The 12,518-nt window shown below is 28.7% G+C and overlaps 1 protein-coding gene across 1 annotated transcript in view; it reads left to right on the top strand.

The window, feature by feature from the left end:
* The window catches only part of LOC107454206 (uncharacterized), a 172,926-nt gene that overhangs the window by 124,797 nt on the left and 35,611 nt on the right, over positions 1-12,518 (top strand). The window contains exons 61-79 of the mRNA XM_043042470.2: positions 433-552; positions 684-773; positions 1,548-1,667; positions 1,882-1,974; positions 3,010-3,138; positions 3,403-3,468; positions 3,989-4,945; positions 5,600-5,662; positions 6,065-6,280; positions 7,133-7,225; positions 7,311-7,442; positions 7,529-7,591; positions 7,681-7,794; positions 8,991-9,110; positions 9,902-9,991; positions 10,146-10,265; positions 10,979-11,041; positions 11,126-11,242; positions 11,448-11,516. Coding sequence (XP_042898404.2) covers positions 433-552; positions 684-773; positions 1,548-1,667; positions 1,882-1,974; positions 3,010-3,138; positions 3,403-3,468; positions 3,989-4,945; positions 5,600-5,662; positions 6,065-6,280; positions 7,133-7,225; positions 7,311-7,442; positions 7,529-7,591; positions 7,681-7,794; positions 8,991-9,110; positions 9,902-9,991; positions 10,146-10,265; positions 10,979-11,041; positions 11,126-11,242; positions 11,448-11,516 — 2,835 coding nt within the window. The remainder of the gene's footprint in view (positions 1-432; positions 553-683; positions 774-1,547; positions 1,668-1,881; positions 1,975-3,009; positions 3,139-3,402; positions 3,469-3,988; positions 4,946-5,599; positions 5,663-6,064; positions 6,281-7,132; positions 7,226-7,310; positions 7,443-7,528; positions 7,592-7,680; positions 7,795-8,990; positions 9,111-9,901; positions 9,992-10,145; positions 10,266-10,978; positions 11,042-11,125; positions 11,243-11,447; positions 11,517-12,518) is intronic.

Genomic DNA, 12,518 nt, shown 5'->3' on the forward strand with positions numbered 1-12,518 from the left:
GATTAAGGATGTTGCAATAATGCTATATATATTACAATTAACTTTTTTTATTAACACCATATAATATGTGTTATAGTTACAATAGCTTTTTATCCAGTTAAGAAAATCTATCAAACAAAAATCGATTTACAAATCTCATCTTTCATTGGTAACTGACTATATTTCTACTTAGCTAGACTGCTTTACAAAATGTCTGATTGTTTACTAAAACAAAATTAATTTTATAATTTTTAACTACAATCATTTAATATTTGCTTTCAAATTACTAAAACGATGTGAGTCGATTCTTTAAAATAACTGTTACACAGGGAGGTTACATACTCCATTCACTGAAAAATATCCTCATCAAAAAATTGAATATTTGAAAATGTGATTTATATAGCGCAGTTTTAATTATCTTCAGAAACATGATTAGAATCTTAATTGTTTCAGATCCTTGTACTTTCAATCCTTGTGGTTTGAACTCTGAATGTTATGCCAAAAACCATCAATATGAATGTCAGTGTCGAGAGGGTTTTGTTCGAGATCCAAGCAGTGATTCATCATGCATGCGTAAGTATCCCTCAGTGTACTTTCTAAGTGAAGAATAATTTATTAATATATCATCATAAATGCTAACTTTTTATTTGTTTTATTTAATTATTTTACCAACCCATATTTAATCTTTATTGAATATTTTTTAGCTCGCGAACCTGATGAATGTAAAGAAGACATTCAATGTCCTTCTTTTGGAACTTGCCGACCTAATGACTTGGGAATTTTGAAATGTGCTGGTAAGTTAACTATTATTCAAGTATACAATTTTTTTTATAGAAACGTATATTACTTAACATGTATGATTTTTCCTTAAATATATGGCTGGTTGATTACGTTCTAAGAAAAACTAAGTAGTTGTTTTAAAGAAAGATGGTCTTCATGATGTATATCTCTTGTATGATACTTTATTAGTTTGAACTTCACACTTAAACTTGCTTTTAATTTTTTTAATAAAATTTAATTTATCTTGATCTTTTTATTATGTGAAATAGATATTCCCAGCTTATAAATAGTGTGATCAAATAATTCAAAAACATAGCTTAATTTAAATCATTACTATATGGCTTCTGAGATAAGTTAGACTGATTTTTTTTAAAAGAACAGTAAAAAAGCAAAATAATCTGACATTTATAGTTAAATTTTAATGAAATATTTTTATAATAACTGTATTGATTAATTCCTAATCAAAAATATTGTATATATTATGCTGTTTACAGTAATTTTAAATTATATTGGTTAATGACTGATTTGCTTTCATAACGATGTTTCATCCATTTTTTCTTATTTTATAGAAATAATACATATTCGTCAAGTAAAATGCATATACATACTTATTAAGTTTGATTGTCAATTGTAATCTTTGTCAAGTTTGTTAAAAATCTCTTTTTGGTGTATTGCATGTTACACGCTTGATCATATCAGGGGCTGCAATGTTATAAGCATTCCTCTTGCTCCTCTTTTGATAATAATTCCAAATATGGTGATTCCTAATGAGAATTTTTTTTTCACAGAAATTTGTTTGGATTTCACTTGCTCTCCTAATGCTGACTGTGTTGCCATCAACCACAAGGGACAATGTAGTTGTGAGGAAGGATTTACAGGCGATCCAAATAAAAGAGGCGGATGTATTCGTAAGTCCTTCTTTTTCTTTTTTAGAAAAAATGATCCAATGTTTTCAAAAATTGATTAGTAATATTAGTATTAGTATCGTAATATCTAAGTAATAATTTTTTTTCTATCAGTCAGTCAAAATCCTTTTTTAGAAAAAATTATTCAATGTTTTCAAAAAATGATTATTAATATTAGTATTTGGAATATCTAAGTAATAATTTTTGTTCTATTTAGCTATCGATCGAGATGAATGTAAAATCAGTGAACATTGCTCTTCAGCATCTGAGTGTCGCCGGGATGATTATGATGGAAGTTTAAAATGTATTGGTAAGTAAAATTTTGATTGAGTTGTTCATCATTCAAAGATCATGAATAGTTATAATATAGAATGTAATACCTTTTCATTTTGTTGCTATTCAATGAAACAATGCAGGCATATACATTGTATCCAATAGTAATTCAATCTATTAAATAAAATTAAAATACTCATACTAACAAAATTATTTTAAACCAATATAAAGAGAATATTATTAGGAAGTAGAATATTATGTTCGAAAAATATAATATGGCAAATCTTATTTGAAGCTTTTTTATATATATTTTTGAATGTCAAATATGCTTTTTTTTTTTAAATATTTTATCACATCAGATTTAATAAGCTAAAAGTATTAGTTTATTTATTTTATGTTTATTTCTTACATGTTTATTTATTATATGTTTCCATTTGTTTATTGCAGTATAATAAAGAGTATTATACTATATTATTTATTAACATAAAATTTGTTTTTTGCTTTTCTTTATTTCTTCATTAAAGTTATCCTTTTTCAAAAATTTACTAAATTTAGAGGTTTATAAAATTTAAATTTATAAGTACACAAAAGTAAAGTTATTTTTTACATTAAATAAATATTAAGACATAAGATGAAGCTCTTTTTTTTAATGTAGTTTTCAGTATTAGTATTAGTATATTATTAGTATTAGTATATATTTAAAAATCACCCTGTTAATTTTAATCAATATTTTTTAAGTTTTTGATAAAACACAACCTTAACTTTTTATTTTTGAATGTTCTTTTTTATACAGCATATTCTTTTCTGTTTACTTTTATTTATTCATACCCAAAATCATTTGACAAAAATTCTTTTATTTCTAAAAATAATTAAACAAAAATTTTTTTTCATATTTTCTTTGTAACTTCTTTGCTTTCTATAACATGTGATCTGTCCTCAAATCTAATGAGGAATAAAATTTTTAAGTTTAACATAAGTAACTAATTCTTAATAAAATCCAAAATTTTAAAATTTTATCTATGTTAATATGTCTATGTTGCAATTTAAACTTAGATTCTTAATATTTATTTAGATGTGTGCTCACATGTTCACTGTGGTCCAAATGCTGTCTGTGTTGCTGTCAATCACATTGCCCAGTGTCAATGTCCACAAGGCTTATATGTTGGTGATCCATATGATTTGACTAGAGGTTGCAAACAAGGTATTTATTAGCTTTTTTCGTACGACTACATTTTTCTTCTGAGAATTAAGTTCATTGTTTATTTCAAACATATTGATTTATTAACTACTCTGCCACCAATTATTTATTGTTGGGTACCAACCACTAAAAATTAACCAGAAATTTTATTATAGTTAATTTTATTTTATATTTCAAATTTAAACATAATGTATTTCAATGTAACCATATTAACTTTATTACTGGTCATATTTATATAATAATTAACTTAACCTTTGTTTCTTTCAGTTGAATGTATTACTGATGAAGACTGTACTCCTGATAAAAGCTGCGCACCAGAAAATTATTGTTTGAGTAAGTATAAAATATTTTAGGATTTAAAATTTTATTTACTACATTTTATAATTTAGCCTCTATGCCTCAGTAGTTAAGGCACTAAACTGTCATAGTGAAAAACTGAGGTTTAATCCCCAGCGGTGCCTTGAAGCTCAACCAGCTTCTAATCAATGGGTTTGTCCAAAAAGTCAAAATTTATTTAAGATTGTGGCGCCTTAACCTCCATTATTCCCCTAGCTCACAATTTACCATTGCAGGAATGCTTTTTTTTGCTTATTTACATAATTAATTTAGTTTGTTTGTTATTTACATAATAATAAGTTTGCTTGTCTATAGTTTTTTTCTTACATTTAATGAAACCTTAATTCTAAGAGTATAGAATACAAAACTATGAAAGGTTAGCATTATATTGGTTATTTTTAAAGTTGAAGTAAAAAATGTTAAATTTAAGTTTTCATTTGTTATTAGTTTTCTAAAAATTTAACTTGATGTAAATTAGGCATATTTTTATACTGATTTTTACAATATTTACTTTCAGATCCATGCCTCAGTGGATGTGGTAAAAATGCCATCTGTGTAGCTGAAAATCACCATCGTACATGCCAGTGCCCAGCTGGCATGACAGGAGATGCATATGGAAGAGGTTGCAAATCAATTCGATTCTGTGAAAGTCATCCATGTCACCCAACTGCGAAATGCGTTGACACAAAAGGAAGTTACAAATGCCAATGTCCACTCGATTACATTGGTGATCCAATTCGTGAAGGCTGCCGACATCCTAACTCGTGTCCATTCGGAGATCAGGACTGCCGACCAGATGCTGCTTGCTTGCCAGACGTAAGTGGAGAAAATATGTGCAAGAACCCATGTGACACATTCAATTGTGGTTCTAACGCTCACTGCGAGGTTGTTAATCATCGTGCAAGATGCACTTGTCCGTCTGGTTTCCGAGGAGATCCCGATCCTGACAGCGCTTGCTTGCGAGTATCAGTTTTCTGTCATGATGCCAAAGATTGCAGGGATAACCAGGCCTGTGTCGATGGACAATGTAGACTTTTCTGTAGCTATGACAATGAGTGTGCAGTTGGTGAAAAGTGTATCAACAAGCGATGTGTGTTACCATGCTTCGCTCATTCTGGATGTCCAGCTAAAGAAGCTTGTGTTTCTAATGGCTATTGCCAAGTGGGCTGCCGTGACAACAATGATTGCCCTTACAAAGAAGCCTGCATTCAGAATCGTTGCCAAAATCCATGCGAAATTAAAGGAGTTTGTGGACCAAACGCTGTATGTACTGTTGTTGACCATAAAGCCTTGTGTGAGTGTCCATCAGGATTTGAGGGATCACCATCTCCAGTGTTGGGATGCAAAAGAGTTTACCAAAAATGCTCTCCGAGTGTTTTCTGTCCACTAGGTTTGAACTGCATAGGGGAGCGATGCCGTGCACCTTGCAGTAATTGTGTCGATGGTGAAGTGTGTGTCAATGGAGTTTGCATGAGTAAGTAATAATAAATTTCATTTTTATTTATATTTTTTCCTAATATTTGCATGTTTATAGTCAATTGTAATTAAACAAATACTTTTGAAATATATTTATTAGTCATATACGAGAAGTAGTAGGAATATCATATGTAGGAAATAATAGTAGGAAATTCATATGTAGGTATTAATTACTTGCATCAGAAGTTATAAAAAATTTTATTCTAACATTTAATGCTAAATTCTTTAAAAAGCAATTTTAATAAATGTACTGAAAGTGCATTAGCTTTTAGTGCAGAAATGCTGATTCAATCTATATTAATTATTAAAACCCTATTTTTTGTTTGGTTTGTCAAGAATCACTAAATACCGTTTTTGCCTTTTGCTATAATTACCATTTTCTTTTTTGGGTGCAGAAATGTAACCCAATCTTTCTTTCTAAAGCGAGCCTCTTTAAAAATTTTATTTAAAAATAACTGACATAAAATTTTAAAAAAATAAACGATCATTTTTATTTTCGTAGTTAACTAAATTTCTAAAAAAATAATCAATTGCAAAGTGTCAACAAATTGCATTACTTATTTTTTATGTATATACATTATGTACTATGTATGCATACGCTAAGCACTAGATTTGAATTTTTCCCTAATTATGTTTTTTTTTTCTTTTGCAGTTATATGTTCAACTGATAACAACTGTCCCGTTAGTGAAATTTGTATCAATCAGTATTGCCAAGGTATGTAGCTTAATTGATGTTTTAACCCTATTTATGAGTATTTAATACATTGCTTTAAACTGATCATCTTGTCAAAATGTTTCAATTTTGATTTATCAAATTTTTTTGCTTTTAAAAGTACCTGATGAAACATTTAAAAGTTTCAATATTATCAAGTTATTTTTAATTTCACTCCGTTTTACAGAGTTTTTTATTTTGATTGGTTACTTTAAAGTACGCATATTTTTTTTAATTATTTAACTGCATTACATAAATTCACGTTTCCAAGTATTCTTAAACTAAATTGAAAACACTGGAAATAATTAATTAAATTAAAAGGAATTTCCTAAACTAACTTTTGAAAATAGATTGTTATTTCATTCTATTTGAGCAGTTCCTTATTGTTGCTTTTAATTTTTATAGTTGGATGCCGAGCTGATGGTGATTGCAGGCTAAATGAAGTATGTGGTGCGAATCGCTGTACTTGTAGACCTGGTTTCAACCCAACGCCATCTGGTTGTGAAGATAATAATGAGTGCTTATCTAATCCATGTCACCCAACTGCTCTGTGTATAAATTCAGCTGGAAGCTATTACTGTCAGTGCAGAGAAGGAGATATTGGTGATGGATATACAGGATGTGAGTTATTATTATTTTATATTTATTTACAGTCGCATAAACTTTATTATAAGTTTACAATAAAAAAACAGGAGTTTAAAGGCATTTGAAGGTGAATAAGTCATTGTTTCTGGTTTAAAATTCTATTATTTTAAATTTAATTCTGTGATGTTTTAACCTGCTGCTTCAAGAAGCTTGTTTCCTTTGCATATATGATACTCTAAAGCTATGAAGAATTATATTTTTTTTATCGCTATATTTTAATAGTAGAATGGGATTCAACTCTGTTCTACTTTTTAGCCTATAATTTCGAGATCTTTATTCTGTTATAAGCAAACATATTAATTATTAGTAAATACGCTAACCCAACCAATAGCCAAAATTACACCTTTGTAGCTAATGCATTAGTGCGTGTTAGCACCCTTGTTGTGATGTTGCTTTTCAATAACCGTGTGTTTACATTTTCATATGCTTTAACATTGTTATATTTTTTGCCAAAATTTTAAAGATCTCTTACGTCATTGTTAAATAAATTAGTAAATGTTTCATACTCATGGAAACTTTAAAGTGTTTGTGCTTGTATGTGTTCTTTGGTACAATGTTTTTTTTTTTCATATTTGTTCTTTTCCAATAAAATAGACTGTAACTCTGTAGTAGTTTACCCTATAAAATTAAGACCCTAGCTGGTAAATCATTATTAAATGTGTTAACCCTACCAATACATCCATACATAATGAACTGAGATCTTTAATGTGCTAGTATGGATACAAAAATTACCGTAATTTAAAAAAAATAATTACTTGCTTCTTTTATAGTAGTCAGTATTTACATATTTATTTGTATCAATTTAGAAAATATCCTTTTTATTTGTAGGTCGACCTCAAGGTGAATGTCCAAATGGTGATAGAGACTGTCCCACAACTGCTGCTTGTGGTATTGATGAACAAGGGGTGCCCAAATGTATAAGTAAGTTTGTGTAATCATTTACTCCATTTATTGAAAACTCTTGCTATATTTAAATCTTAAATTAAAACATATATCTTTACCATAGATCCTTGTGAAAGTAAGCCATGTGGACCAAATTCAGATTGCAGTGTTTCAAATCATGTCCCTCAATGTAATTGTCCGAAAATTGGATTATTTACTGGTGATCCGTATGAACTATCAAGAGGCTGTGTGCAAGGTACGTCATTATTGTCTTTTAAATTATTCACTAATATGCTGTATTTGTATTTAAATTGTATTTATCCAATTTATTTGTTTTTACAGTTGACTGCTTGCAAGACAATGATTGCAATTTCGACCGTCAGTGCATCAACTTTGTATGTGAAAGTATGTGTCGTTATTGTATTTTTTTCTTAATTAAAGTCTTGAGTAAAATATTAAGTGTATACTTATATATCTCTTCATGTATTTTCAAGGTCCATGTGCCCAAGTTAATTGTGGTCCTTATGGTACATGTGTTGTTCGCAATCGTCAAGCATCTTGTCGCTGTGAACCAGGGTATGAAAACAATGGACGTTTGACTTGTGTTGGTTAGTATTTTGTTATGTTTTATTTATATAAAAAAAAATTATGATAACACTGCTCTTATAATAAACTATCATCTACACTAGCTCCAGAAGCTGGATTTTTTTTAAATTGCTTTTTGAATTAAATTTATCTTTAATTGCTTTATAGGTTTTAGATTTTTAACTAAGATTACTATTTCTTACCATATTTCTTACAAATGTTCTGTTTATAAATAACGAGGCTCAAAAGACACAAATTCATCTACACATCTGCATACCATGTAAGATTTCGTGATGAGTTCAGGTTTGAATTTTTATTCAATCAGGTGTCTTTTTATTTTATTTTATAACTGGCGTTGTACAGCTAACCCAATTCTGATTTTACGACTATAAATGTTCAACTCTATAGCCTTTTAATTTTGAACCTAATCCAGAAGATACGAGAACTCCAGCATCAGGCAGTGGCACAAACTAGCTTTCATGAAGAAATTTTTGATGGAACTAACTTGAATTTGCATTACATGGAGAGTAAAACTTTGAATACCACCCTCGGTTAGCTCGATGGAGGGGGATTCTAGCCCATAATCCATCTACCACTGAAGATATTTGACACTAGCACTGTGATCAATGTGAGCCAGTAGCAGAATTTGTATCAATCTACCACTACTAGGATTCGAACTTGTGTTAGCTCATTAGGAGACGAATGCTCGATCCACTTACCGGCTGCTTCTTTAGATCACATATCATGATTTTTCATTAAATTCCTATTTAAAAATAGTCAATTATCCTCTCTATTTTAAAAAATTTTTGCCAATAAAAACAGTTAAAGCCTTATATGACTAATTTTTATATTGCTATTGTTTGCATTTTTTATCTAAACTTATTTACACTTGTACACAACTAAAGTATGTATAGTAGTATGTATAATCTATAGTAATAATTATGTTACTATACATTGTATCTCATGAGAAAGAAATGCTGAAAAAAACTGGGCTATTGTCGGTTAGCATTTTCATATATGAACTAAAAGTTAAAGTAACAAGTTTTACTTAACTATTGTTCCAGTTTTTATTGCAGCAGGGTAAAAGAAAAAAATCAATCTCAGTATAAAAGAAATGTTTCACTTTTAAATGGGTTTTTTTAAAGTTAAATTTGTAGTAATAACTGGGATTACTTCATTTGAAATAATTACTAAGCAAATTTCGTGTGATACTTTTTAGATGTTGATGAATGCAAGCAGCATCCTTGCCATGCATCAGCTGTTTGTGAAAATTCTCCTGGAAGTTTCTCTTGCCGCTGCCCAACTGGCTTAACTGGAAATCCACTCATTCATCCAGGATGTGAGTAGACCTTCTTCATTCTTGAAAATGTGCTTTAAAATTTATTATTATCCATAACTATACAAAATTGTGTAAGTTACTTTTTAAACTAGAATTTAGGAGGTTTTGGGGCTTGTTTTTACTTACATTCGCTGGAAATATATTGTTCATCAGAATCGTTTTGCATAATCTGAGCAAAAATATTCAAAATGCAATTCCAATTTAAGTCTTGAATTTTTAAAGTGTATAGGTTTGTTTTTATATTTTGGAAAATATGTACTTCATCCAAATTATTTTGCATATTCTAAGGAAAATATAAAAAATGGTATTTCTCTTTTTCAACCTTTAATTTTTTTAAATTTCTTAATATTCTGTAAAATGTCTCCTTCAGTGCATATGCATATTATATAGCAAAAAGATTCAAAATGAAATTTTTTTTTTCAATTTGAAATTTAAAAGTTGACTGTGTGTAAAAGTGAAAAAAACTTTTATTTACTTTTTGTAAACTATGCTCATTTTGAAATCATTTAACAGTTTATAAAATTTACTGAAATATTGTTCCTAAGTAACTAAACTTCAATATAACTATTTTATTCAAAGCAGCAACGTAACTTGATACATGTATTGATCTTTTTTGCAAAATTATTCTATATATTTATTAAATTATATATTAAGTGGCAACTTTGGGCTTAGGTTTTCAATAGTTTTTTTAACTAATCATTTTATCTAAACTAAATATTATTTTGAATGTAAAAAAAAAGTTTTAAATGACGTAATGCTCAATAAATGATTAAATTACTTTTTTCTATTAGGTCATGATCCAAACATGTGTTTCAATGGAGATTCAGACTGTGCAGATTCTGCAGCATGTGTCAGGGTAAAAGGAGACCCCTACTGCAGAGGTTTGTTTTTTAAATTTTTTATACACATCTGATCTAGTCTACCAATATAGCAAAATTTTCATTTTTGAACTAATTGGCTATATATAAAATGTTTAAAGCAAATCTTTCTTTCAATTTGAGCAAGTAAATATTTATTTATTTTTTTTAATTTTAGATCCATGTGAATCTCCAACAGCCTGTGGTGTGAATGCTGATTGCAGGACTATTAACCACCAAGTTCAATGCTCTTGTCCACCTGGATATACTGGTGATCCATCATACAGATGCGCAAAAGGTAGTAACATATTGCACCCTTAAAATTACTTTTATACGTGGGCCCTAGCCTTCTTCAAAAGTTTTTTCAGACATCTCTCCTTTTGGAGCCTGTCCTGAAATATCGATAGTGATTAATTAAAATATGTTTAAATTAGGAATATTAAATATTCTTTCGAATTTAAACTATTTGGTAATATTCCATAAATTTACAAATTTCTATAGTTAGAGAACCTATTAAGTATCGATGTGTCCCCAAAAAAAGTGAAAATCTTAAAAATTATGATGAATTAAAAAATAAAGTGATTAAATGAAGTGGATAGTTCCTTGTTTCAACTATAGCTTTTAATTTTAAAAATTCATTTTGAATAAATTTTATGTTTTTAACTATTGTGATAAGCCCTTATGAGTTTGAATATGTGCTTCTCTTAGAAACAGATTAAAATCTAGTAATAATATAACTTTTTCATCAGTGGCATGACAGCCCTGGGTGGGCCCCGGCCTTCTTCAGAAGTCTTTTCAGACATCTCTCCTTTTGGAGTCTGTCCTGAAATTTTTACCACTACTTTCTTTATTTTTTAAGGAAATCCTAACTAAATTTGAAGAAAATCGATATTATTGGAGACATTACTACTCTTTAATTAATCATTCTTGAAAAAAATTAACTATCATGCTTTTACTAAATATTAAGAAATCAAATATATCTGTTTATTTACCTGACTGTTCTTCTTTCAGTTGAATGTACCATAAATGAGGAATGTAAGGATAATCAAGTATGTGAAAAGAATAAATGTATCGGTAAGTTTCCCCTTAAGTGAAATGTTTTAGCTCACTCTTGTATTTAAGTTATATTTACTCAACAAGTCTTGTTACTGTTTCCAGATGCATGTTCGAGTCAAGCAAACTGTGGTCAAAACACAGTGTGTCAAGCCAAGAGCCATGGTGCAATATGTCGGTGCAGAGATGGTTTCTATGGAGATCCTATCGCTGGTTGCAGAAGTATGTGATTTATAACAATTTGAATTGCTTTCGTTCTCTGAATTGTGGTTCCTTATTTAACTATAACTAATGTCAAAGAGTATTAAATAGCTGGCATTTATTGTTAGTTACGATAACTAATTTTATGTTAACTGAAATAATAATTTTAAAATGCTAATTTTATAATAACATTAATAATTTTATAATGCTGTAATAACTTTTACAGAAATCATTCCTTGTGACACTGATATTAACTGCCCTGCTGGAGAATTATGTCAAAAAGGAGTTTGCAATGGTAAGTGTGTTCTCAGTTTGAATTTATGATGTTTTAGTACCTACTTATATAAAGAGAAATTGAATTAGTAGTGTTAAACTTAAAATAATATCAAAAGGGTTTTAAAAGTTTTAACTGTATAAAAATTTTTAAAAAAAGATCATTTGTGATTAACTTTATTAGATTTTTGTTTTATTCTGTAAATACCTGTTTAAATCACTTATAGCTTTTGATTATGCTTTTTACAACTTTTTAAACATTTATAATTTTTGATAATTAAGATTCAATGTGTTATGCATAGTTTGATGAAGTTTCTAGTTATAGTGTTTATTTGTGCTCTTAAATTTTTTTCACTGGTAAATAACTAAGTTAATTGCTAGAAATTATATAAATTTTTAATATAATAATTGTTCTCTAATAATTGTTATTAATTATTTCTTTTCCCTAAAAATAAGTGAAAATTACCTTAAAGTACTGGATAAAACTAAAAATGATAGTAGTATGCTTAACCTCTTAAAACACAAGTTTTGTTTTTGAAAAAACTGGTAAAAGAAGAACATGTTGGTATAGTATAAGATATTTTTTACAATTTCAGTTGTAGGCAGTGTCTAGGGAACGGGGGTCAATATAAAAGTTCTAAACAAAATTGTGGTACAAATAAAGTTTAAGCAATTTGATTACAGATTTATTTTGAATTTCAAAATATTAAATTAAATCAATGTATTAATTAATAATCAATGAATTAAATTAATATATCAAGTAACTAATCATCAAAATACACCCCGTGGTTTACGCAAGAAAAATGCTGCATAATAGTTTCATCTATGGTAAATAAATTTAATTATAATCTAGCCTATCCATTTTTACTAGAACAGATCTCAGACAGGCATTAAAAATAAAATAACACGCGATACAAGATTGCCAGCGTGAGACTCACGCATGTGCAAATTTGCCAGTAACTTTCGCCTGTCTCAGACTCGGGCAAATGCATTAAGGGGTAAAATAAGAGTCTATTGGCTTAGT

This window comes from Parasteatoda tepidariorum, chromosome 5, assembly GCF_043381705.1.
Source record: "Parasteatoda tepidariorum isolate YZ-2023 chromosome 5, CAS_Ptep_4.0, whole genome shotgun sequence".
Taxonomy (NCBI): Eukaryota; Metazoa; Arthropoda; class Arachnida; order Araneae; family Theridiidae; genus Parasteatoda; species Parasteatoda tepidariorum.